This window comes from Ptiloglossa arizonensis, chromosome 9 (assembly GCF_051014685.1).
Source record: "Ptiloglossa arizonensis isolate GNS036 chromosome 9, iyPtiAriz1_principal, whole genome shotgun sequence".
Lineage (NCBI taxonomy): Eukaryota > Metazoa > Arthropoda > Insecta > Hymenoptera > Colletidae > Ptiloglossa > Ptiloglossa arizonensis.
In genome coordinates, this window is record NC_135056.1 from 10,601,419 (window position 1) to 10,629,303 (window position 27,885).

General features: G+C 32.4%; 2 protein-coding genes and 2 long non-coding RNA genes across 23 annotated transcripts; 1 reads left to right on the forward strand and 3 right to left on the reverse strand.

The window, feature by feature from the left end:
• Nucleotides 1-3,839: 3,839 nt before the first annotated feature.
• LOC143151400 (CDK5 and ABL1 enzyme substrate 2) lies at nt 3,840-10,688 on the reverse strand. 2 transcript variants are annotated; one of them, XM_076320497.1, is made up of 10 exons: nt 9,933-10,688; nt 8,202-8,579; nt 7,977-8,100; nt 7,777-7,904; nt 7,504-7,542; nt 6,737-6,822; nt 6,504-6,610; nt 6,316-6,422; nt 6,022-6,226; nt 3,840-5,911 (listed from the first exon to the last, which is right to left on the reverse strand). In XM_076320497.1, exons 1-10 carry the CDS (start codon nt 10,352-10,354, stop codon nt 5,771-5,773), a joined length of 1,737 nt encoding a protein of 578 aa, XP_076176612.1. In that variant the 5' UTR covers nt 10,355-10,688; the 3' UTR covers nt 3,840-5,770. The 2 variants fall into 2 exon arrangements, with proteins under 2 accessions (XP_076176612.1, XP_076176613.1); XM_076320498.1 differs by lacking the exon at nt 7,504-7,542 and having other exon boundaries at nt 3,841-5,911.
• A 2,280-nt stretch (nt 10,689-12,968) lies between these two features.
• On the reverse strand, nt 12,969-15,928 carry LOC143151373 (uncharacterized). 9 transcript variants are annotated; one of them, XM_076320449.1, is made up of 3 exons: nt 15,342-15,686; nt 14,942-15,221; nt 12,969-14,807 (listed from the first exon to the last, which is right to left on the reverse strand). In XM_076320449.1, the coding sequence occupies exon 3, from the start codon at nt 14,498-14,500 to the stop codon at nt 14,198-14,200; it is 303 nt and encodes a 100-aa protein (XP_076176564.1). In that variant the 5' UTR covers nt 14,501-14,807; nt 14,942-15,221; nt 15,342-15,686; the 3' UTR covers nt 12,969-14,197. The 9 variants fall into 8 exon arrangements, 7 of the variants coding, with proteins under 7 accessions (XP_076176563.1, XP_076176562.1, XP_076176566.1 ...); XR_012993307.1 differs by having other exon boundaries at nt 12,969-13,239; nt 15,050-15,221; XR_012993305.1 differs by having other exon boundaries at nt 12,969-13,239; nt 14,130-15,221.
• Nucleotides 12,988-20,631, forward strand: LOC143151377 (uncharacterized). 2 transcript variants are annotated; one of them, XR_012993319.1, is made up of 5 exons: nt 12,988-13,279; nt 15,993-16,174; nt 16,760-16,940; nt 20,349-20,392; nt 20,526-20,631. It is a non-coding gene; the product is annotated as an uncharacterized LOC143151377 (long non-coding RNA). The 2 variants fall into 2 exon arrangements; XR_012993318.1 differs by having other exon boundaries at nt 20,349-20,553.
• On the reverse strand, nt 16,640-20,338 carry LOC143151375 (uncharacterized). 10 transcript variants are annotated; one of them, XR_012993315.1, is made up of 6 exons: nt 20,190-20,328; nt 19,953-20,059; nt 19,736-19,853; nt 19,605-19,651; nt 18,767-19,432; nt 17,947-18,686 (listed from the first exon to the last, which is right to left on the reverse strand). It is a non-coding gene; the product is annotated as an uncharacterized LOC143151375 (long non-coding RNA). The 10 variants fall into 10 exon arrangements; XR_012993311.1 differs by adding an exon at nt 19,484-19,553 and having other exon boundaries at nt 19,626-19,853; XR_012993312.1 differs by lacking the exons at nt 17,947-18,686; nt 18,767-19,432 and adding exons at nt 16,640-16,900; nt 19,484-19,553 and having other exon boundaries at nt 19,626-19,853.
• Nucleotides 20,632-27,885: the final 7,254 nt, after the last annotated feature.

The following is a 27,885-nucleotide window of genomic DNA, read 5'->3' on the forward strand; positions in this document are numbered from 1 at the left end:
AAAAGATTACAAAGAAATGGAAACAAGTACAAGTTTTTGGGAGCAGAATTGTTCGATATCGAGCTCACGATGAGAAAGTAACGTCGATTCTATTGGGTTGTTCGGAAAGTCATTTCGTTTTCCAAAATGGAAAATATGTAATTTAATAAAGTGTTTATACACTCTAAAAAAATCGTGTTTCATTTTCACCAAAAAAAAAAGAAAAACGAAACGAGTTTCCCAACAATCCAATATAATCGACGTTGCCTTCTCATCGCAAGCTAGATATCGAACAATTCTGCTCTTAAAAACTTGTAACTATTTCTATTTTTTCGTAATCCTTTTTTAAAAATAATAAACACCAATGCGATCGATCGAAACAATTGTTATACGCAGTCGAACGGTAATATTAATTAATAGTTGCCGAAGAGTGAATGTTCGATAGATCAAAATTAAATTTTCCGGACCATAACTCGGTGCTATAACGATAATAGTGAAGAGTGCTCAACTTTTTTGGAATTGGAATCTCAAAAGTTTTTAATGCAAATTTCAATGATTTTTTTTCGTACTTTATTTTTTATTCATACATTCCTTCCGTATTTTATCGTAACAGATTGAAGTGACGAAACAAAACATTCGATATGAAAACGATCCATATACAAAGTATCGGTCGCTGTTTGTAACACGCTCATACACTATTAAGTGTTTTATATATATATATATATATATATATAATTGACGACTACCATACGTAGGTGCATACAATTCAGACATTACTTTTAACTCTTTCGGTGGCGCATTGTCGAATATTCGCTCGAAATTTTACATACCTACGTAACTCGAAAGAATATCGGACACCTCGTTCTTAACTTCCTTTCCTTTTATTTTTGGTATAACTGGACTGTATGCTCTCGATTACAGCAAGTCCTCGAATTACACGGATTCGTAGGTACACATTTGTGCTCTTATTTATGTCCTTACCCGTATTTTGTATGCGACATAATGTGTATATATTTACATGTTAAATAAAGTTTTCTTCGCGTCGAGGAATAGGTATACATATGGGGATCCGTTTAACTTCTATCGACGTTTAAAACTAAGATCGTAAATCACGATCTTAGTATCGTAGGGAAAAAGAAAGATCGGTTCTGGAAAAAATTGTGGGTAATTTTGATCGAACGATTCGGTCGTAATTAAAATTAAACAATAATTACGACAAGTAACACAAATCGAGTACTTACTGCACATGAATTTCTTAATCGTTTGAGCGACAGAGATAATCGAGAGAATCTCTGTGAAAAATGCCTAACGAGTGCCATGGTAGCGCCAAACGAATATGGATCGTAATGCTTGATTTCTTGGTTTCATATTTTAGGCGTCCAGTTGGACCAGCATTTTTGACATGATCAAACATTTGCACTGCATATTTACACAGTTAAAAAGGAAAAGCATTCAGCCAACTCGAGCTTGACCACGGGAACCGTAGAATCGCGATGATGCTCCTTGGCACTCCAGCAGTTAAAATTCTTCGACAATTTGCGAAGCACAACGCGTGCAGATTTAACGATATTTATACCAGGTAACCACCGAAAGAGTTCTCAAAGGATAGGGATGACCAAGATACGAAGTTAAGAGGAGGACCATTTTTTAATTGCGTGCATCGAGATTCGCCGATTCCTGTGAGACATCGTAACTAAGTTTTCGCGATATTACAAAGTACATCGAAAATGGTCGCTATACCATACGGTTTGTATGTAGTACGAATAAGCTTACAGTGTTACACGAATAGAAATGGTATCACATAATGTCGAAGTCTACTTTACGTAGCTAGATATAAATCACTCATGAGCAGGTATTTTAATCATCGACCCATTCATCGAATCTTAGTTCGTCTTCTATCAAATCGTTACTATAAATGTGTCGTATCAAAGTCCGTCCTTTTCTTCTATTTCCACTCTGACTTCTAATTGATATCAGTTAGTGTTGAGTATGAACACCGATAAGAAAAATCGAACGAGGAAACTGAAAACCAACTTATTTAAGTTTTCAGTCTTACAGCTGTCTGTATATGTGTATATGTATGTAAGTTCTACGTGTGCTGCGTACACACGTAGACACATGTTGATATATACATGTACACATTTAATGTATGTGTACAAAGGGTACGCAGTTACAACAGACTAAATCTAGTTTAAACAATTTTAGCAGAAACAAGTTCAAAGTATTGTGTAGCGAAACCAGCCATTCGATCTGTCGCAATTCTACACCGAGTTACCCTGAACATCCTATTTTATCATAGTCAGTTTTATCGTTAAACCGGACACGATATTAATATTTTGAAATCTGTTTGTACTCGATATACGCTTTTGATGACGATAAATACTTATTTCTAATGCTAAGAAATATATACAACACCAAGTACATTCTCTAAATTAGCTGTGGTTCCTTGAAGCAAGATAAGAATATACTTTTAACAAAACTTGAAACTGAAAAATAAGTAAGTATACATAGAATTATAATTGTATCGCTATTTCGAAAAAATAACATTAATTATATAATCGATTTGTTATGGCACCAAATGGGAAGTTCCCATTGAGAACTATTCCTAGTGAATCTGGGAAAACTAATCTATGATAAAATAGAAAAAAATTTAGAGTTAGTTCATTTTGACTGTAAAATACTTGTACATGTACGGTGTAGTTATATACACGTATATTCTAATTATAAATCTTATAAAACACATTAGTTCGCAATACGCTTGACATACTGTGGCTTACCATATTACAGGCAGAGATATAGATTTATGCTTAATATGTTAGATGAATAAGACCGGTAACATTAGTTACGAACGATATTATAAATATCTCAAATTTACCAACTAATTGAGAAAATCTTAGATCTATATCCTTGCCAGCAATGTCTTACCACATAATTGAACGTTGTACTGAAAATTGGTTTCGGGAAAATCTATAGAAAATAGTACGAAAGTTTGCATCACAAACGCAAATCGCTAGTATAATATTAAAAATATTGCATTGATCGCGTAACAATAATTCAAACACCGTGAAGATATTCTTACAAGAAGGTATGTCATATGCCACACTAATTATAAGTATACATTTGATGTAACATAATTCAGTAATTTAATAATAATTGAAATAAAGTCATTTTACAAAAATAAATTTACTTGAGCACAAAACACTAAGATATTTACAGAAAGTAATTAATAGAGCTAACTTATTTCATTCGGTTAAAAAAAAACTTTAAAATAGATATACTGACAGTTTAAGTAAAATGTGCTTTTCTACTATTATATTTATCACAAAATTGAATTCTATAATTAATACAAATTGTATCGTATAAACTTGTACGAATCTTTCCAAGTTTTTAAATATTTCATTGTACAATCAAAATATTTTATAATGCAATAGTTTTTAATCAGTTTAAATATAGAAAAACAAAACGAAACGATAAATTTTAAGATTTTTCTTCTTCACTGTTATTCTTATATATTACAATAACTATTTCTAATGATAAAAATGACATTTGTGACTTAATACAAATTGTTTAATTGATAAAACTCTTAAAATGTTAAAATAGGAATTTTTACACCCTTAATTTCAAATACTAATCTAATTACCATATATAAACATAGAAATTTAAACAAATATGTTTGTATCTCTGATAGAATTAATTTGAAGATATAACATATTAATATAGAACTTTCAATGAAAACTTAACATACGAACGTGATAAATACTGTCATCGATTTCTGTACATATACTTTACAAAACACATAAGTACCTTTTTGTATTAATTAAAAATAACAAACAAGTTAGAACTTAAAATTGTGAGTGAATTTTTAGAAACACTATTATAATAAAATTTTTTTTTGTAAACAATATTCGATGTGCCAAAAACTTAAATTACTTCTTTTATTCAGGTAACAAACAAAAACTGGGAAGAAAGAAAGCAATACAAAAGTAACTATTCAATAACTAGAAACATTCTCCTGTAAATTCTTTTATATTATCTATTAAGTAAGTACGATTACGGCAAATATGCCAAGAAATACAAATTTACACTAAAGCACCACACTCTGGTGTTTTACTTTGGATTTCAAAGAATTCTTAACGATACTAACATACATTATACAACTTTTAAATATTATACACTAAAAACTTTTCAACTTGTTTCAATAAGAAACAACGTCACAATCATTTTTAACTATTATATTTTTGTTTGAATATCTTGTATTATTTTACTCATCAATGTGTATACCTTCCAATACTTCAGTCCATTTAACACTATACGATAGATACAATCATACACTTAAAGTGCTGTAAGAATATTGTACAATGCAAATAGTCCAGAAAAGTTCATCATTTGCTTTATCTGATTTTTAACTGTCTATAGAAATAAAGATCACTGTAGAAGTTAACGATTTAGTGGTGTTGATCTGAATCAAACAGACTAACATTCAGGGATAATCAAAGAATTGGGACAAAGTACACCTTTGCACTGACTAGTTAAAAAGAAAACAGAAGAGAAAATAATTCTATTTACACTTGAAAGAGGAAAATGTTCTAATAATGATATTCGTATAAACTTTGTTTTAAAAAATTTCTGATAACTATATGAGTATTTAATTAATTTCTCTTCTATTTTTCCTATTCTTAGTCAAAAGAAAAAAAAAAGATTAAATGAGTAGTTAAAATATAATTTGAAATATAACCTTTAAGTAGTTTATAAATTTACTTGTGCAAGCAAATATAAGAATAAAATTATATTAAGTAGCACATAATTTGAGTTCATAAATTATTGCACACCACAGAATTTCACTGTTTCCAAAATGTATAATGTTCAAAAATAATGTATTCAACCTAAAAAAAATTATATACTATATTATTACTTTCTTTTATTAATTTTCTTGTTATTTGTTAATGTTTTGTTTAATCAACTGCCTGACATTTATACGATGAAAGCGATGGACCATTCTTCATAAGTAATGGTTTCATCATTATTATACGTGTATTATATACTAAAGATATAGTCTTTTTAAAAATAAAGATAACTTAAAATAAAAAGAATTGACATCAAACATTACAGAATTTATAAGTCAATCGTATCATAGAATTTACTTTCATTTTCTTAGGATTTGGTAAACTCATGTTAACTATAACGTCCGTATTTGCCGCATTTTCGTTATAAAATTTTCAAATTATTTCACTTTATATAAGTAGTTAACGCCATATTTTTGTGTGAGTTACTATACCTTTAAAAATCTTATTACTCATAATAAGTACTATTCATAATGGGCCTACAATATTAAAAAAGAACAGTAAAATATAAAAATTTAGTAAGTACTTTAAAGAAAAAATGTTCAATTTTTTTAAATATATGAAAAGTACACACTGCAGTTTGTAATTATTACAGCCCCTTATATTCAAACTTCGCCAACGTATAATTCTACAATTACTAATATTCATAAAGCTGATATATTTCGAATATTTGTGTAAGAAGAAAAAGTATTTCAATCTACTCATATAATTCGTATTTATCAAAATGCCTGTAACTATTACTGATATATAATTCTTATTTTATCATAGAATAATGATTTTTCTTGTAATTATATCCATTACTTTTCAAATTCATATTTTGTTGTTCATATTCCTATACGCTTTTGTATACAAAATTCCTGCACATTGTACTTTTCGTAACTCTTTTGAAAATTTCGATTTTATGTTGAAAATGTTCTGGATCTACGTAAAAGAACCGACATAAAAGAAGATCAAGATTCGTATATCAATCTTTGATAATGTGGAAATATTTCCCATGTCGGGAGATGCAAACCAAACTCTAAGGCCACCAAAACAGCAAATTCAGACGTGATCAAATCCTTGCGATTTAAACGGAATACATTTTCAATTCTCTGGAAATCGTTTAAAAATTATTTAATCAAAAACCATTGCATATGTAAAATTTATGCGCATAGTAAAACAATATAAATTAACATAACATATTTATGTATGTAATAAATACCTCTATTAATGCTTTAAGAACATCACCCTTAACGTCATTCAGTTTTGCTGCAAGTAATAAGCACGCACCAGCACATAATTTTCGAGTTTGCTTCGTGACTACATTTCGCAGAATCAGTTTCTCAAAATATACATAAGCCATTGCTACTGTCAGGAGATCAATACCATATTCCGTTTTTGCTATTTTTCTCATCTCCCGTTTTAAACTAAATATAATATTATTATAATATCATTCAGTTGCACAAACTAAGAATATTACATATACATAAAATTTATTATATTTTTTTACACCGACCTTCTTAACTTACTCAAAGTAAGTTGGATATGCGGAAACTTTTCCTTAAATTTATCATTCAATTCTTTCTTCAAATCAGATGGTCGTACATAATCAATAACTGATGCCTACATAAAAAAAATAAAAAGTATTTAATTACCAATTAAACTATTATTACCATATTATTATATATTTATATAAGTATATACCATATATGATGTAAATGTGAGTAATGTTCTATGCTTTCCAGCTATGAGTTCTGGGTCATCCAGTAAATTGGGATTATATTGTAGTGATTGTTCATCCCAGTCATAAACTAAAGTATAAAAAAGACGTGTTTACGCATTTCATCTATTAATGGTGGTATTTAAATAATTTTCAATTTATGTGTTTTGGTTGATACTAATTGAATCCAAATAGTTTACATAATACACGAATATACCTTTTGAGTCAGCACTAAAAGATAATGGTGGAGATTCAGGTGTTAAATGTTGAGCACGATGTGTAGCTGTATCATAAGACAAACACCTGCAACAAATTACTGAACACTAAAACACAGTAAAAAGCATCTTCAATTAAAAGCTGCATGCAATCAAAATATTTACTTTGCTACAATTTTTAAACTTTTTCAGCGTTAAATGTGACTAAATACCTAATAGTAAAATATTTTTATACATAAATTATGAGTAAATATACATGAATGTGTAAAAATGAAAATGTAGGTGATAATGTACGTTATATGAGCGATAATATTTTATATTTTATTTATACGTATAAAAATTCGACTTTTTTGTTAAAGTACATAGATTATACTTTGATAAAAATATTATGCTCACTTTAAGAATAATATTATTTTCATATATAATAGACCACTAAAAAGTTGTTCTAAAAAAATTGTAATAAAAAATGATTACTATTTACTCAAATATAAATTTGATCTCAAAAGAAACATATGATTATTTATATTTTATGTTAAAAAATATTAAGAATACGTGTATTGAAAATATAGTCGAAAAAGCTTTATACATATACTTTATAGTATACCCACTACATATGTAATGTAAATAGGAAAAGCATTTTGTAGATAACTAATTATCTTATTGTAGATTTACTCCCACAAATTTCATAGATATATAATTTATAATTCATATTTTAACTATAGATATCTATTAAAAATTTTTTGTAATACAATACTGTTACAGTTTTTACCATTTAGAGTGATCCACATTCCATGTAATAGTTTTTGTCCTGCAAAAACATGGTTGAAACATTGTGTTATAAAACAAACAAATGGTGAAATGTAGTTTTAATAAAAATATATTAATGAAATATATGGAACATGAATGAAGATGCTAAAAGAAAATCATATGATACTAAAACATATGAAAATTTCAAATAATATATTAGTTTTATAACACTCTTCTAACTTGCAAATTGAAATGATATATTCAACAATGAAACATTAATTTTTACAGTGAATACCTTGAAACCATAGGATGCTTGTTAGGTATAACATGTGTAAGTTCTATTGCCTCGTTATCACTAAAATGTAATTTTTTGTCCTTCTGAAATTGCCTAGATGGAACAAGCAATTGCCCATAAGATATTTCCTAAAAAAAGTCCCTAAGATTATTTGTGAATCTAACAAGCATAAATGTAATTCGTATATTTTAACTAAATACCTGGCCGTCCTTAGCACGCTCTATACCCAACAAACCAAAAGGATCAATGTTATCATTTATTGCAGACAGTGGTCGCTGCGAAGAAATATTTTTTCTTCGCCCTGTATCCTTACGCAATTCAGACCTGCAAATGAAAAAATATCACCAATGACACATATTCATATTTTTTCTAAGCTTACTGTAAAATATTTAACAATATAATACATAAAGTATATTCCATCTTACCAACTAGACCTTTGTCCTTTATTATATGGAAGATCCGAAAATACTAGAAATGGCACATGCTTGTTAGAAACCAAAACTAGTCTATCGTCTCCAAATTTGTGGCCATTTACAGGGTGTTGCATTAAACGCAACTCTCTCGTGACTTCTGGTATTATACCACTGTTTGTACAACCAGATTGCACATTGTTTAATGCCTTTGTTTTTGATTTAGTGGATTGTGGTTTAGAACGTAAAGAACCAATGCTTTCGTTGGAACTGTTATATTGATGTTTTATATCTTCCGAAAGCGTAGACGTTTGGTGAGTTATACGCTTCTTATATTGTAAAGAACCCACTCTCCTTTCTGGTAAAGAATATTCACTGCCAGTAGTGCCAGTACTAAAATACAGAATTGCATATTGTTTCCTTTCCTATTGAATAATGAAACACACTTTTTGTAAAATTAAAATGTACTTATTTTGTGATTATGACCATACAAACATAATAATTTTAGTTACAAATTAACTATAAAATTAAATTGTAGTCATACATCTGTCTATAAAATTTATGAAAAAGTAAGTTCCATATTTATGTTTGTTGCAATGATAATACTAAAACAACAACATACAATTGCTTGCAATATTAAACAATAAAATCTGAAGTCTAAAATATTAATCAAAATTAAATAAAAATTATTTCTTTTAAGTATAATGTTAATAATTATTACAATTAATGTTCTGCAATATTTACAATTTCAGTAATTAGAAATAATGACCATTGGAAATGTTTATCATGTACTATTAGGATGTTCTACAGAATCAAAGTTACCTTGTACAAACATATTATACTTAATACATTATAAAATACCATTAGCACCTCTCTCTAATTAAATTACTATAATTAGATATGTACTTGTATTTAACATTCTCAATATTTCAAATAGTAAATATATATTTTTATAATATTGAGAATATTGTTATTTCCTCAAATATATGTAAAAATAATATACAACTAATGTAAAAGCACTAATTTTTTGAGAATAGGTCTAGTAATTAAATTCTTTATATCTTATTTATATCATTATAATAATTTTGTACAAAAATGTAGAAATATGTTCACATTTTTTTTAAAACATAAGCTTTGAGTACAATACACTAGGTAAATATTAATAGTCACAAAAGTTGTTTAAGTATGTTATAACTAAGTATTGCCAATATACATTGTTAATTTTTGTAAACAAATATTGAATGGCAGTTCTTTGACATAAATATTGTAATAAATGGACTGCAATTAACTAAATGTATATGCATATTTATAATTACAGCGAATAATTTTCAATACAATATGGTACCAAATATACATAAACTGTATCACAAATAATAAAACATACAATAATTGTAATTATATTTTACTAGGACTATGAATAAGATACTACACCAATTCATTATTTTTTTTAAGATAAATAGTTTATTTGACCCAATGAAAGAAACGTATGGTAGAATCAACAATTTAATTTTTAAAATGCATGTACATTTTAAAATTCATATGGCTTTTACAAATAATTCTGAATTATACTTGTTCTGCTTACAAATGTACCAAAGACAATGGAGCAATTGAAACAAATCTTTTTTTATGTGAACAATTGATGATATAAAATTACAAGAAACTAACACAACTTATGTAACGATAACTTTAGAAAGCAGAACGTAGTATATTGTTCCAATATACAAAGGATTTCAAACGATTGTTTACCGTTCTCTGAATGAACTATGAAATCCAGTAGAGAGCTGCGGATAATTTCTTTCCTGTTCAAGGAAAGCAGCCACTGCTGCCTTTGCAGGAGTTAACAGCCCATCTGAATTCGAACTAAATGAATTATGTTCAGCACTCTTTGGCACCAATTGTGGAGAGGATGTTTGCTTCGCAGATGGATGTATTAAGTGTTCCTCTGTGCTGTCATCAAGAACTTCCTCGCTGGAAACGTCCAGATCGGTTTGACGAACATCAGCCTGATGAGCTTGACTGTCGCTGAGGGTACGAGCATGAGCAGCACCATTTCGCGAAAGAACAGCTAACTTGGTATCGCGGTGGCTGCCATCGAGAGAGATGTTCGAGAGAAACGTTAGAGCGGCCAACCTTCTGCGTGAATGATTCTTTTTTAGGGCTGCTGCCATTCCACGGTTGACCGTGTCGAAAGACCGGTGTTACCGAGTACCAACGTAAACGACCAGGAAAAGGACGAGTGCCCAATAAGGACTCTTTTATCAAACGAGGATAACTACTAGGATCACAATTCATTGTCACAGCTCGTACACTTAGTCCTGACATTTTCCATTGACGTGCCCGCATAGCGCACGTACCAACGTAAACCGGTATCACTTGTCATCGTACTGTTTCCTCTCATAAGATTAAAAAATGAATTCTGACTCGAATAAAACAACCTTTCTTTCTACTACGCAACACTGCGATCCATCCTCCTCTTGGCGGTCGAGTGATACCCTGTCTCCTTCTGCGACTGCGCATATTGTTACGTATGATAATGCACAAAATATATATTTTATTTTCCAGAAATTTCATCTCTTTCTTTACTAAATCAATTATAATTAGCTTATAAACAATTTTTTTTTGTAAAAGATTTTACAAATTTTCTAACAATTTATTAGACGTGCATAATTACCTTTTGGGAGTAACCAATTGTATTTCAAAATTAACTACGCATTAAATATATAATTGTATCTTTTTCAATTCCGCATATTAGAAAAATAACACTATTTTATTTAGCAATGTTGATGATACACATATATAATGTATACACAAAAGATATACTTATTACACATCATTTGTAAACATTTCCAATAAATACATGAATTCAAAATACCGTGCAAGTTTAAAATTTAAACAAAATATTCGGGAACAAGCAAACAAGTAATACATTGTATTTTCAAATACTTGTACAGACATTAGGACTTAAATAAATATTATATTTGTATAGATAACTAATGACTTAATGTAACATACATATACCTATTTAGAAGTATAAAAAAATTATTTTACGGATCAAATTTAAGACCAGTAAAAATATTGTCCAACTATCATGAATTTTAAACCGTAAATAAATAAGTAAATGTATTTTAATTTAATAATTTAACGAATTAAGAAGTTTAATAAAGGATAAATATTAAATATAAAATATTTATCATACATAATTACTTTTCTAGGACTTATTCGATTTTGAAAAGTTTGTTTCTACATAGTATTAATAATGAAAAGGTTATTAAAATTATATCAAATTACTTATTGAAGATGTGTTAAAATACTAATGTGAAAATACAATTTTACGTCTTGATCGAAATTTGATTTGAATAACGTTCACTTTCTCCTTCAGAAATTTAAATCTCAGCGGTTGGTAGCAGTTCCCCCACCACCTCCACCACCCCCATAGCATAAGTGTTACCTGACGTCACGTATCGCGAAGGGTCGGCCATTTCTCCCGGGCAAGTTGAAACGTCAGCACTAACGGAAATCTTCTAGAAGAAACCAAAAATTTGCCAACATCAAATTTGCAAGGTGCGTGTCATTCTATTAATATTTCGCAACTTCTCATCGGTATTATTACCATCGTTTGCTTTCTATTCGTGCATTCATCAATATGAATATACTTTTGATCATAAATTCAATCGGCGTCGCGAACAAAATTCATCAGCTTGGAGATTCTTTTCAAATATTAATCGATACGCATCGATCGGAATCGCCGGATTAAATTCAAATTTTGCCCATGATATTTCGAGTTCATACATTGTTTATTTATTATAAAGTCATATTTACGTCGTTAAATGGGTTTTAAAATTATATCTTTCGTTAGAGATTCGCGATTCAATTGTCGTTTATTGTATGCAAAAGTCACTTAATTGTTTATCAGTGGTAAAATCATTAAGGAAATATTTATTGAAACTACTTGTTATTATCGATGTATCTAATTATTTAAAATAAAAGTTTAACTACGTGGGGATATTGCGACAAAATAAAAGAACGTTTTCTTGCTGTATTATGTTTTTATGTTACATTTTTGTCGTCTAATTGATTCATAATGAGCAAATGTTTTCATAATGTTGATCGAAATTTGATTTGAATAACGTTCAGTGTCTCCTCCAGAATTTTAAATTTCAGTGGTTGGTAGCAGTTCCCCCACCACCTCCACCATCCTCATAGCTTAAGTGTTGCTGACGTCACGTACCGCAAGGGATCGGCCATTTTTCCCGGGCAAGTTCGAACGTCAGCACTAACGGAAAACTTCTAGAAGAAAGAAGAAATTTTCGAATATCAAATATGCAAGGTACGTGTCATTCTATTAATATTTCGCAACTTCTCATCGGTATTATTACTATCGTTTGCTTTCTATCCGTACATTAATCAATATGAATATACTTTTGATCATAAATTCAATCGGCGTCGCGAACAAAATTCATCAGCTTGGAGATTCTTTTCAAATATTAATCGATACGCATCGATCGGAATCGCCGGATTAAATTCAAATTTTGCCCATGATATTTCGAGTTCATACATTGTTTATTTATTATAAAGTCATATTTACGTCGTTAAATGGGTTTTAAAATTATATCTTTCGTTAGAGATTCGCGATTCAATTGTCGTTTATTGTATGCAAAAGTCACTTAATTGTTTATCAGTGGTAAAATCATTAAGGAAATATTTATTGAAACTACTTGTTATTATCGATGTATCTAATTATTTAAAATAAAAGTTTAACTACGTGGGGATATTGCGACAAAATAAAAGAACGTTTTCTTGCTGTATTATGTTTTTATGTTACATTTTTGTCGTCTAATTGATTCATAATGAGCAAATGTTTTCATAATGTTGATCGAAATTTGATTTGAATAACGTTCAGTGTCTCCTCCAGAATTTTAAATTTCAGTGGTTGGTAGCAGTTCCCCCACCACCTCCACCATCCTCATAGCTTAAGTGTTGCTGACGTCACGTACCGCAAGGGATCGGCCATTTTTCCCGGGCAAGTTCGAACGTCAGCACTAACGGAAAACTTCTAGAAGAAAGAAGAAATTTTCGAATATCAAATATGCAAGGTACGTGTCATTCTATTAATATTTCGCAACTTCTCATCGGTATTATTACTATCGTTTGCTTTCTATCCGTACATTAATCAATATGAATATACTTTTGATCATAAATTCAATCGACGTCGCGAACAAAATTCATCGGCTTGGAGATTCTTTTCCAATATTAATCGATACGCACTAATCGGAATCGCCGAATCAAATTAAAATTTTGCCCATGATATTTCGAGTTCATTTATTATGAAGTTTGCATATTGATTAGTTTGCTACAAATTAGCATTGTTTATTTATTATGAAATCATATTTATGTCGTTAAATGGGTTTTAAATTTATATCTTCCGTAAGAGGTTCGCGTTTGATTTTGTAGCGCTTCTGTTGTCCAACCGGCGCCATGATAGTTCACGTTCAATTCGAACGGTATTCGCGCCATTGTACTTTGTTTCCACACTATTCAGTTTTAATTGATACACGATCTATATTGTCGCATTAAATTACAATTTTGCGTAGGATACTTTGAGTTTATGTATAGTTTATATTGTTATTTTACCGAGAAATTCAACACAGTTAGGTTTTTTGAAAAACACTTGTATTGCGTTAAAAAATGCAGAGAATATCCAACAAAACGACAAACTTCAAAAGAATCAAATTACAACTATATATTTAATTTAAATTAATAGAATTTTCAATATTTTTTACTTGTTACTTTCACTTTTACTGTTTACAGCTATGATCTAGTCTTTACGCGACTGAACGCACGGTTACACACAATTTTCCGCACTTTCACACATACACGCTTCTCATGCATTCTTTTCTTGCATACTGTCGATAAACTAACACCATTTCTTCAAAATGAAATTACCGATGTTCATCTTCAACCCTTTTCCGTAATTTCCTTTTGATTTTATACATAACTAATTATTTTGTCAATTAACGAATAAAGATTCTCTCGTTTAAATTATTTACGGAATGACCTTTTAATTTTTTAAATTTAATATGTTTTAATGATTTCCTCAAAATATACTCTGGTTGCTCTTTGGTAGGACAGTACTTCACATTTACAATTTTATCTTTGACTAGATTATATACATAGGAATATTTGACTTCGATTTGCTTAGTCTTCTGTGTATTCAATTCCAATGAATAATTTTGATTCGTATACGATTCACATGTTAAACTCTTGTTAAAGTTCTTGCAACAGTTTTTTTCATTTTTCCTATATTGAGCTTCCATCTTTTCAGTTCATTTTGCTACTTGTATTTCCATATCTGTTTGCATCAAGTCTTTCAGCATACTTCTTTCATTTATCATTCAAACAATGGTATCGGAATTCACTATCTACATGGATTCATTTTGTGTATTGTTAGTTAGAATTGTCATAGAGATAGCAATTCTCGGGTGAATGATTATTTTAAATAAAGGACTAATGATATTTAACTTTATGTAATTTCCATTATGTTGGTATTTTTGAAGTCTATTTAAGAAACAAAACTCTTCATTGTTTGACAATCCCATTTGGTAGTGTTTTCCTGTATTCAACCTTAATATAATTAAAACATTTTATTTGTTTATCATCTCTTTGGTACTTGTTTAATAACTTTATTTCCATATCAAAAGCATGTCGCAATTTATTATATGCATTAAAGGCTGTGGGTACATATTTGTTATTATTACCTTTCGGGAATTTACAACTTTTCTTTCCCAAGCTTCATCTGTATCTTCTCTTCGACTTCTTTTAGTTACATGTTTGCACAGATTATTTGATTTAAGTACAATCGTTACCTGAAATTTCCATAGTTGCATATTCTGAGTGATAACCGGTTTCCTTACATGGTTAACTTCTTCCGCAGTTTATACACCATTAGTTTCCTCTTTTCCAATAATCCATTCCACTTTTAAATATTTATTCCACACTTTTATTTCAAACAGAATACTGTAGGCCCCTAATCTGTCACTTTACAAAGAAATGCAACGCGATTGAGTTTTTTGAAGAAAACTTTTATTGGATTAAAAAACAAATCGATACATTTCCAAAGAATCAAATTAACTTAGTATAAGTTAATAGAACTTTTACCTTTTTTTCCTTCTTACTTCTACTTTTACCATAATTGTTTACATCTATGAACTGTAAGTAACTGACAGCATGATTTGGTTTGGTAGTTTCTATAGATACAACTGTTGCACTTCTTTGTATACACGCTTCTCACAAATTCTTTTCTGACATACTGTCACAAAATTAAGAGACAACACCCTCAAAATGAAATTATCGACGTATATCCTCAATAGTATATTTATAATAAAGACTTTAGAGACAGGATTGAAATTGTGATATTTCAGTCACACTACGATATCATGATACTTTGCGATCAGAATTTGCAAACTTTTGAAAATCTACTGACATGTAAGACTATAAGGTAATACGTACATATATATACCTTATTTTTACTGGTAGCGATTCAATTGTCGTTTATCGTATGCAAAAGTGTTTATCAGTAGTAAAATCATTAGGAATTATTTATCGAAACTACGTGTTACTGTCGATGTATCTAATTATTTAAAATTAAAATTTAACTATATGTGGATATTGCGACAAAATAAAAGAACGTTTTCTTGTTGTATTATGTTTTTATGCTACATTTTTGTCGTCTAATTGATTCATAATGAGCAAATGTTTTCATAACTTTGAACGAAATTTGATTTGAATAACGTTCAGTGTCTCCTCCAGAATTCTATTTCTCAGCGATTGGTAGCAGTTCCCCCACCACCTCCACCACCCCCATAGCATAAGTGTTACCTGACGTCACGTATCGCGAAGGGTCGGCCATTTCTCCCGGGCAAGTTGAAACGTCAGCACTAACGGAAATCTTCTAGAAGAAACCAAAAATTTGCCAACATCAAATTTGCAAGGTGCGTGTCATTCTATTAATATTTCGCAACTTCTCATCGGTATTGTTACCATCGTTTGCTTTCTATTCGTGCATTGATCAATATGAATATACTTTTGATCATAAATTCAATCGGCGTCGCGAACAAAATTCATCAGCTTGGAGATTCTTTTCAAATATTAATCGATACGCATCGATCGGAATCGCCGGATTAAATTCAAATTTTGCCCATGATATTTCGAGTTCATACATTGTTTATTTATTATAAAGTCATATTTACGTCGTTAAATGGGTTTTAAAATTATCTCTTTCGTTAGAGATTCGCGATTCAATTGTCGTTTATTGTATGCAAAAGTCACTTAATTGTTTATCAGTGGTAAAATCATTAAGGAAAAATTTATTGAAACTACTTGTTATTATCGATGTATCTAATTATTTAAAATAAAAGTTTAACTACGTGGGGATATTGCGACAAAATAAAAGAACGTTTTCTTGTTGTATTATGTTTTTATGTTACATTTTTGTCGTCTAATTGATTCATAATGAGCAAATGTTTTCATAATGTTGATCGAAATTTGATTTGAATAACGTTCAGTGTCTCCTCCAGAATTTTAAATTTCAGTGGTTGGTAGCAGTTCCCCCACCACCTCCACCATCCTCATAGCTTAAGTGTTGCTGACGTCACGTACCGCAAGGGATCGGCCATTTTTCCCGGGCAAGTTCGAACGTCAGCACTAACGGAAAACTTCTAGAAGAAAGAAGAAATTTTCGAATATCAAATATGCAAGGTACGTGTCATTCTATTAATATTTCGCAACTTCTCATCGGTATTATTACTATCGTTTGCTTTCTATCCGTACATTAATCAATATGAATATACTTTTGATCATAAATTCAATCGACGTCGCGAACAAAATTCATCGGCTTGGAGATTCTTTTCCAATATTAATCGATACGCACTAATCGGAATCGCCGAATCAAATTAAAATTTTGCCCATGATATTTCGAGTTCATTTATTATGAAGTTTGCATATTGATTAGTTTGCTACAAATTAGCATTGTTTATTTATTATGAAATCATATTTATGTCGTTAAATGGGTTTTAAATTTATATCTTCCGTAAGAGGTTCGCGTTTGATTTTGTAGCGCTTCTGTTGTCCAACCGGCGCCATGATAGTTCACGTTCAATTCGAACGGTATTCGCGCCATTGTACTTTGTTTCCACACTATTCAGTTTTAATTGATACACGATCTATATTGTCGCATTAAATTACAATTTTGCGTAGGATACTTTGAGTTTATGTATAGTTTATATTGTTATTTTACCGAGAAATTCAACACAGTTAGGTTTTTTGAAAAACACTTGTATTGCGTTAAAAAATGCAGAGAATATCCAACAAAACGACAAACTTCAAAAGAATCAAATTACAACTATATATTTAATTTAAATTAATAGAATTTTCAATATTTTTTACTTGTTACTTTCACTTTTACTGTTTACAGCTATGATCTAGTCTTTACGCGACTGAACGCACGGTTACACACAATTTTCCGCACTTTCACACATACACGCTTCTCATGCATTCTTTTCTTGCATACTGTCGATAAACTAACACCATTTCTTCAAAATGAAATTACCGATGTTCATCTTCAACCCTTTTCCGTAATTTCCTTTTGATTTTATACATAACTAATTATTTTGTCAATTAACGAATAAAGATTCTCTCGTTTAAATTATTTACAGAATGACCTTTTAATTTTTTAAATTTAATATGTTTTAATGATTTCCTCAAAATATACTCTGGTTGCTCTTTGGTAGGACAGTACTTCACATTTACAATTTTATCTTTGACTAGATTATATACATAGGAATATTTGACTTCGATTTGCTTAGTCTTCTGTGTATTCAATTCCAATGAATAATTTTGATTCGTATACGATTCACATGTTAAACTCTTGTTAAAGTTCTTGCAACAGTTTTTTTCATTTTTCCTATTTTGACCAACATAAGTATTCTGTCATCTATGTAGATTACTAATATTAAGTTACTGATTTTCCGTTCGAAAATACACTGTTCTGTTTTCAATAATTGCAGTCGTTTTTATATCAGAAATTTTATTGCCTCCTATTCCATCTCATTTCAGTTTATATAATTTATTTTTGTATTCGTATCTTTCAATTGGATATATGAAGTGTGACCTCTTCTAGTTTGCCATGCAGGAAAGTTATCTTGAGGTCAAGTGTTATTTTGTATTTAATATTCGTCATTAGAGTAAATCTGGTTCTGAGTGAATTTGTACTCATCATTGGACTGAATGTATTGTAATAATTTATACCAGGCGTTTATGCACACCCTTTCACTACGAGGTGTGCCTTGTAGGTTCCATCATCTTTGATTTTTAGTACCCATTTGCAGGTGAGTGGCTCGAATCTTTTAGCCTCACATCAATCAACTCTATTCCACGTTTTATTTCTTTCAATGGATTCCTTCTTTGTTTTGATTCTCTCAATCCATTTGTCCATACCTGAAACTCCTTTTTTACATATTAAAAATGTATGGATTTGATACTTTTCTAGATATTTCTTTGTTCTTTCAAATTTCCTTAAAGATTACCTGTTTTGGTTTTTCTTCTTCTCGATTTATTTCTTTAGATTCCATACCATCAGGTTTTTCTAGTGTATGTTCATTTGTTATGTTTTTTTCCTGACGTTTTTTGGATTTTTCCCGATTTTCTTGATCCTGCTCTAGTTTTATTAGAGCTCTTCACTTATTTCTGTCTTCTTTCTTCAATTCATTAAATATTATGTTTCATTGCATTATTATCTTGCGTTCTTGATTACCCTATAATCGATACCCACTTTCCATGTATTCTACTAATCTGAGTTTCTTACTTCTTTCGTCTGATTCTTTTTAGAGGTTCCAAAATCTTAGCATATGTTCTAATTTTACAAAGATTCTGCCTATTTTCCATCCAGACCTTACAAGATGTTACTAACATTGTTACTTTTGGTGACCTATTGCATAAATATGCAGCAGTATATATCACTTCTCTCAACATGTTTTTCTTTATTTTGGAATAAGAAATCAGAGATTGTGTTAATTTTTTTATTTCTCTTCCTCACTGATTTTCGACATATGCAACATTGTTTATTAGTTTCTTGAGTCATTTTTTATGAATATGAACAAATCTGTTGTGCTATAGTGTTATCTTTTCCAATGCTTTTACTATTAAGTTACTTCTTGTGCAGTTGTCTCTAAATCAATCCTGTACAGCCCATTCTGCAATATTTTTCCGCTTAATATTACTATGTCTATGTATTTGATAATTACCTTGTTTTTTGTGAACATTACTTTGCCATTGTTGTCTACAATTGCTTCTACAGATAATAGATTTGTCATTCTGCAATATTTTTCCGCTTAATATTACTATGTCTATGTATTTGATAATTACCTTGTTTTTTGTGAACATTACTTTGCCATTGTTGTCTACAATTGCTTCTACAGATAATAGATTTGTCATCAAATCAGCATTGTACATAACTTTTTTAAGATCACAGGCCTTCAAGGTTAATCTTTCCATACCTTGAGCTTCCATCGTTTCAGTTTATTTTGTTACTTGTATTTCCATATCTGTTTGTATCAAGTTTTCCAGCATGTTTCTCTCATTTATCATTTGGACCATGGTACCGGAATTCACTATCTACATGGGTTCATTTTGTATATTCTTAGTTAGAATTGTCATAGAGATAGCAATTCTCAGGTGAATGATTATTTTAAATAAAGGACTAATGATATTTACCTTTTTGTATTTTCCATTAAGTTGGTGTCTTTGAAGTCTATTTAAGAAACAAAACTCTTCATTGTTTGACAATCCCATTTGGTAATGTTTTCCTATATTCAACCTTACTATAATTAAAACATTTTAATTGTTTATCATCTCTTTGGTACATGTTTAATAATTTTATCTCCATATCAAAAGCATGTTGCAATTTATTATATGCATTAGAGGCCACGGGTACATAGTTGTTATTATTACCTTTTGAGCATTCACAAGTTTTCTTTCCTAAACTTTATCTCTATTTTCTCTTTGACTTCTTTTAGTTACATGTTTGTACAGATTATGTGATTTAAGTACAATCGTTACCTGAAATTTCCGTAGTTGCATATTCTCAGCGATAACCGGCTTTGTTTACAGGTTCCCGTTTGAAAATGTGGCGCTAGCGTCGTATCACCGATGCCGTAAGTATTAATGATACAGTTCGAATAGAATACGCGGACTGTTGGAAAAATCTTCGAATTAGTAAAATTACAAGAAATAAGTATGTGACTGTTTTACTTTTATTATCTTTAATTCAATTGTTGTTTTCTGTAGGCCTCTGTGATTTAATTTTCGACCAATGCGAAGGGCACATAATGAAAGATTAATTCAAACTGTTTTATTCCTATAAAATGTTTGCTTTATCTCGATAGAATATTAGAGTGATTTATATATTATTGTTTAGTATGTTGTCGTAGTTGTAGTAGTTGTCTAAGTAACTAAAGATCTTTGAATTCTGTAATGAGTTTCAAAGTATTTATAAATATTGCAATACTCTCACGATTCGTCAAATATGGAAACATTTATAACTCTGACGATGAAAATCCATTTGTAATAATATTTTTTAATTAAACAATTACTCGATATTTGTGTTCAGTTATAGAAAATTAGTATTTACTTTATAAATACTTTGCTTTACAAATAAAAAAGCAGTATTTTCTTTATAAATACTTTGCTTTACAAATAAAAAAACAGTATTTTCTTTAGAAATATTGTATTAAAAAGTTCCCCCCCCCCCCCATTAATCACCCTTTCTTTCAGCAATTTTGACGGCCGCGCGCAATGCGGCCAGTAGAGTCAGTGTTTGTTTAAACACGTAGATTTGTAATGTATTTCGGAGCATAGTGGTTCCGAGTAGAGTTTTGTTGAAATTTTAGGCACACGCGATTTAGATTCAGTGTTTCTCGTGCATTAAAAATTCTTTCTAGAGCATTGTGGCTCTCTTAACTTTTTTAATCGCGAGATTAGAATTAATTTTGTTCGTCATTTACGAATGATTTATTATCCTTGGTCGTGTTGCTGACCATTTTAAACTTTAAAATTATCCGTCATCGGTTTAGAGTCAGTGCATCACTGAAGAGGAGAATTGAACGATGCTTCACGAGTAAATAATGTAAGTATATGTCAGTTCCGTTCATATATGCATGCAAATAAGACTTTATATTCTCCATCTTTGCTATGTTAATTTAAAAATATCAAAACTATTATAAGTGTTCATTAGTTTCGAGAATGTAATACTTCAATACCAAAATGTAATACGAGATTGTATAATGTTTCGTGATATTTTCTATAGATTTTCCACATTTTGACATCACGTTCATGGGTACTGCAACTTTCTCGATGACATTTGGCTGGAACATCCACGACGACTTGGTGAATCAGCATCATTGGAGTTCATCGCTAGTGTATTTATCCAGTTGTGTTCTACGATTGGTGAGTCGCATGCTATTTATGTTCCTCCGATCCCCAAGCATGTCGTAGGACGAAAGGTCCGAATCGGCACGGGTGATCGGTTGTATTTACATTTATTGTCTTAGGCGAGTACAGTGACAGCGGATATATATTTATCATATACCCGTGAGTTGTAACATTTCATGGTATATTTCTTAGTTCAGGTTAGGGGTCTTCTTGTATACCGCGTTTTTTAATGTGAGAAATAAATATTTCACAATGCAATAATTTATTTTTAATATCAACGTTCATAATTGAAAGTATATTAAATATATATTAAATTAATTTATTTACGATTACCTTTATTTCCGTAGACGTAAAAATATGAATGACAATTATAATGACACGGTGATGCAGTAATGTTTATAAAATAAATTGAATGTAGAAATATTATTAGTGTCTCATTAGTGGAGAAGTCGGGTATCCTCCAATTTCGTCATTACGACTACAATTAATATCAGTGATGATATTCTTGAATATTTTATCATTTTCTATATTATTCAAGTTTCAAGATAAAATATATGTAATTCGATGATTCTTCATCAATGATATTTACAGCATATGTCTTGGACATTATAGTTTGTCTCCGATAAGAAATATGACGTCGAATTTTATATACAAGAAGACATTTCGCGACGGGTAGATTTCTGAGTCAAAGTAACATGTTGTATAGACTATTTACATCTTTTAAAAACTATCCTTTGACAACGGAATCGCTCGAGGGAAATTCAATATTTTTATTAATAATTTCATGAATTTAAATCTATAATGTATTTTAAATTTTCACAATTCATTATTTGCAAAATAATTATTATTAAGTAAATTATTAAATAATTTAATAATTCATTAATTATTTTTTTCATCTAAATAACGTAATTTTAATCAGAGTAATTTTCTTTCACAATATAATTTTTTAATTTTCTTTACATTTTTCATGAAGAGAAAGTCGAGTTATTTTAATGGAATATAAAATGAGAAAGAACGAAAAAATACTATCTGGTTATACGCAGCATCTATTAACCATTCTTTCTAGTTTAGGATTTTCAGGATGATTTTTCCGTGTTCATTGCCTGAACTCGTTCAAGTGCTTAGGAGTTACTTGACTGAGCAAAAGCAATGGGCACGATGACTCAATTTATAAAATTTATAATAATAATCTGTGTGAGTGGTTGACAATGCACTAGTGTATCGTGCACGACGTAACTTTCTACATATGTGTGTATGGTTAGGCTGTAGAATTGCGTCGGTTTGAAAATACATCGGAGAGTTATATTAAATGATACCCTATAATGACATTATTATTTATGAGAGTTAATTTATCAAATGTTGATTTGCTATTATATTTATATTATAATTGTTTACATTCTTACATAGATACGTATCTTTTTCCATATTCCATATTACATGATACATTTTATCAACCATAATTCACTAAAACGCTACATGTTTTCATACCCGATACGTATACGCAATGGTCACTAGTCTTTGTCAGCCAATTTCAGCAAATTGGTACGTACCTTTAAAGAGTGTGCATGTTGTGTGATAAGCTCGGGTGTCGGAGACGTCCCGGGGACGTCTCCCTAGGTTAGGCTCATTGCACCCGGGCGTTATGTGTGAGAATCGTGGAGTGGTTGTGTTTGAGAGAATGTGCTTTACCATTTTTTAAATATAGGGCTAGATAGGTAGGTAACTTACTTCTGGTATGTGTGCTAAAAATAAGTAGGGTAGGGGCCAGGGCAGGTTGTCGCATTCTCAATTCGGGTAGGCGCGTTTTCGCGTGACGAACCTGCACCTGTAGGACAATTTGAAGAATTGATTGCGAAACTGGTCCAAACGAAACATGCCGTTTGCTTCTGGCGTTGCTTTCTATTCTTCAGATTTCTCTGCTTTAGTTTTCGCGGACGCGGTCGCGACGTTAGGCGTCGAAACGAACGTTACACTCGAGATTCTTCACACGTGCATTGCACGACCAATGATTCCTGGAATCGTTAGCACGGTCGCACTTGTGCTGCACTGAATCTCGGGCCTAGGAGTTTCAGATCGGGCAATGCCGCCCGAAGAAAGAAAAGGCTGGTATGTCGAAGAGGCCTAGACAAACTGTCGCAAGAGCGGGCTGCAACAAATGACTCTCCATCTTCGGATTTCTATCCGACGATGGAAAGTTATTACTATTACTACTTTGACACTGTACACGCCTGTAGATTATGTAATAGCTAGTTATGTAGTAGTTAGTTATGTAGTAGTTAGTTTGTTCATTGGTCGGTACATGTATATTTTATACATATATGTCGACGAATGAGTACTGGTTGCGCTATAAAGCAGTACTACGATTGAGTAGTACTCGCGTTTGAAAGAAGTACTAAGTTACTGAGTAGTAACTACGTAGTACTGATCGCGTTATGGATTAGGAACGTGAAACGATACACATAACATTTAAAGCACTACCACGAAACAGTACTAATCGCGTTAGGAAGTAGGGTCGCGAATGAGTAGAGATTGCGTTTGAAAAAAGTACTACGTTACAGTACTGACTGCGTTTGAAAGAAGTACTACGATACAGTACTGATCGTGTTATCGATTAGGATTGTGAAACGATATACATCACAATTAAAGCAGTATTACGAAAGAGTACTGATCGCGTTAGGAAGTAGGGACGTAAATGAGTAGAGATTGCGTTTGACAGAAGTACTACGTTACAGTACTGATCGCGTTTGCAAAAAGTACTACGTTACAGTACTGATTGCGTTTGAAAGAAGTACTACGTTACAGTACGGATCGCGTTATCGATTAGGATCGTAAAACGATACACATTACGATTAAAGCAGTACTACGAAAGAGTACTGATTGCGTTAGGAAGTAGGTTCGCAAACGAGTAGAGATTGCGTTAGAAAAAAGTACTACGTTACAGTACTGATTGCGTTTGAAAGAAGTACTACGATACAGTACTGATCGTGTTATCGATTAGGATTGTGAAACGATATACATCACAATTAAAGCAGTATTACGAAAGAGTACTGATCGCGTTAGGAAGTAGGGACGTAAATGAGTAGAGATTGCGTTTGACAGAAGTACTACGTTATAGTACTGATCGCGTTTGCAAAAAGTACTACGTTACAGTACTGAATGCGTTTGAAAGAAGTACTACGTTACAGTACGGATCGCGTTATCGATTAGGATCGTAAAACGATACACATTACGATTAAAGCAGTACTACGAAAGAGTACTGATCGCGTTAGGAAGTAGGGACGTAAATGAGTACAAATCGCGCTTGAGAGAAGTACTACGTCACAGTATTGATCACGTTATCGATTAGGATTGTGAAACGATACACATAACAATTAAAGCAGTACTACGAAAGAGTACTGATTGCGTTAGGAAGTAGGTTTGCAAACGAGTAGAGATTGCGTTTGCAAAAAGTACTACGTTACAGTACTGATTGCGTTTGAAAAAAGTACTACGTTACAGTACGGATCGCGTTATCGATTAGGATCGTAAAACGATACTCATTACAATTAAAGCAGTACTACGAAAGAGTACTGATTGCGTTAGGAAGTAGGTTCGCAAACGAGTAGAGAGGGCGTTTGAAAAAAGTACTACGTTACAGTACTGATTGCGTTTGAAAGAAGTACTACGATACAGTATTGATCGCGTTATCGATTAGGATTGTGAAATGATACACATAACAATTAAAGCAGTACTACGAAAGAGTACTGATTGCGTTAGGAAGTAGGTTCGCAAACGAGTATAAATCGCGCTTGAGAAAAGTACTACGTTACAGAACTGATTGCGTTTTCAAGAAGTACTACATTACAGTACGGATCGCGTTATCGATTAGGATCGTAAAACGATACACATTACAATTAAAGCAGTACTACAAAAGAGTACTGATCGCGTTAGGAACTAGGGACGTAAATGAGTATAAATCGCACTTGAGAGAAGTACTACGTTACAGTATTGATCGCGTTATCGATTAGGATTGTGAAACGGTACACATCACAATTAAAGCAGTACTACGAAAGAGTACTGATCGCGTTATTCAGTAAGGTCGCAAATGAATATTTATCATGTTTTAACAGACACTTACGGGAAAGTTTCTTTAGGGTTTTAATCAAGTCGTGTGAAAGAATGCCGTTGTGTTTCATTTTATAATCGCGAGCTTGTACCGATATACAGTACTGCAGGGAACCCCTCAGGGGCTGCAGTTTTCTATGAAGGCAGCAGTACGGGCCTGGCGAACCCGAGGTACCTGATGCCATACAAACCGTAAGACTCCTGTTTGTAGTCACACTGACTCCTTCGCAATTTCTTATATGATTTTGTGAATGACAAGTGACACCAGGAGACGCGGGGGCTTGGACTTTAGAGACCGAGCTGCGAGGATGGCAACTCTATAAATTGCCCCAAATATGAGAATAAGTACTGCGCCCGTTTCGAATTAGTCTCACGAATGAGGAATGATCGCGTTATACACTAGACCCGCGAATGAATACTAATCGAATTTAGAAACGTAAAGTGTAGCACTGATCGCGATAAGCGTTATAGTTGCGAATCACTACAGACCGTTGTTTAAACCGATACTACGAAGCAGGATCGTTCACGTGACGAAATAGGGTAGCGAACGGGTACACATCGCGTATTCGAAAAGTACTGCGGAACAGTACAGATCGCGTGAAGTGCATAGTCATTAGACTCGCGGATGATTGTAGATCGCGGTTTAGAACGGTACTCCGAATGAGTACCTTAGCGTTGCGAAGTAGGGTGCCGAATGTGTACCCTGGTGCGGGATACAATAGTACTGCGGAACAGTACAGATCGCGTGAAATGCATAGTCATTAGACTCGCGGATGATTGTAGATCGCGGTTTAGAACGGTACTCCGAATGAGTACCTTAGCGTTGCGAAGTAGGGTGCCAAATGTGTACCCTGGTGCGGGATACAATAGTACTGCGGAACAGTACAGATCGCGTGTAATGCATAGTCATTAGACTCGCGGATGATTGTAGATCGCGGTTTAGAACGGTACTCCGAATGAGTACCGTAGCGTTGCGAAGTAGGGTGCCGAATGTGTACCCTGGTGCGGGATACAATAGTACTGCGGAACAGTACAGATTGCGTGTAATGCATAGTCATTAGACTCGCGGATGATTGTAGATCGCGGTTTAGAACGGTACTCCGAATGAGTACGTCAGCGTTGCGAAGTAGGGTGCCGAATGTGTACCCTGGTGCGGGATACAATAGTACTGCGGAACAGTACAGATCGTGTGAAATGCATAGTCATTAGACTCGCGGATGATTGTAGATCGCGGTTTAGAACGGTACTCCGAATGAGTACCTTAGCGTTGCGAAGTAGGGTGCCGAATGTGTACCCTGGTGCGGGATACAGGAGTACTGCGGAACAGTACAGATCGCGTGAAATGCATAGTCATTAGACTCGCGGATGATTGTAGATCGCGGTTTAGAACGGTACTCCGAATGAGTACCGTAGCGTTGCGAAGTAGGGTGCCGAATGTGTACCCTGGTGCGGGATACAATAGTACTGCGGAACAGTACAGATCGCGTGTAATGCATAGTCATTAGACTCGCGGATGATTGTAGATCGCGGTTTAGAACGGTACTCCGAATGAGTACCGTAGCGTTGCGAAGTAGGGTGCCGAATGTGTACCCTGGTGCGGGATACAGGAGTACTGCGGAACAGTACAGATCGCGTGAAATGCATAGTCATTAGACTCGCGGATGATTGTAGATCGCGGTTTAGAACGGTACTCCGAATGAGTACCGTAGCGTTGCGAAGTAGGGTGCCGAATGTGTACCCTGGTGCGGGATACAATAGTACTGCGGAACAGTACAGATCGCGTGTAATGCACAGTCATTAGACTCGCGGATGATTGTAGATCGCGGTTTAGAACGGTACTCCGAATGAGTACGTCAGCGTTGCGAAGTAGGGTGCCGAATGTGTACCCTGGTGCGGGATACAATAGTACTGCGGAACAGTACAGATCGCGTGAAATGCATAGTCATTAGACTCGCGGATGATTGTAGATCGCGGTTTAGAACGGTACTCCGAATGAGTACGTCAGCGTTGCGAAGTAGGGTGCCGAATGTGTACCCTGGTGCGGGATACAATAGTACTGCGGAACAGTACAGATCGTGTGAAATGCATAGTCATTAGACTCGCGGATGATTGT

What these genes read in the sequence shown, in the direction of transcription:
- LOC143151400 (XM_076320497.1), bottom strand. Translation starts at nt 10,354, where the DNA reads ATGGCAGCAGCCCTAAAAAAGAATCATTCACGCAGAAGGTTGGCCGCT. An exon ending in TCACATTTACATCATATATG is followed by an intron (nt 6,423 to 6,503) that starts GTATATACTTAT and finishes TTTTTTATGTAG; the next exon opens with GCATCAGTTATTGATTATGT. An exon ending in ACTTTGAGTAAGTTAAGAAG is followed by an intron (nt 6,227 to 6,315) that starts GTCGGTGTAAAA and finishes TATTATATTTAG; the next exon opens with TTTAAAACGGGAGATGAGAA.
- LOC143151373 (XM_076320450.1), bottom strand. Translation starts at nt 14,500, where the DNA reads ATGGAAGCTCAATATAGGAAAAATGAAAAAAACTGTTGCAAGAACTTT.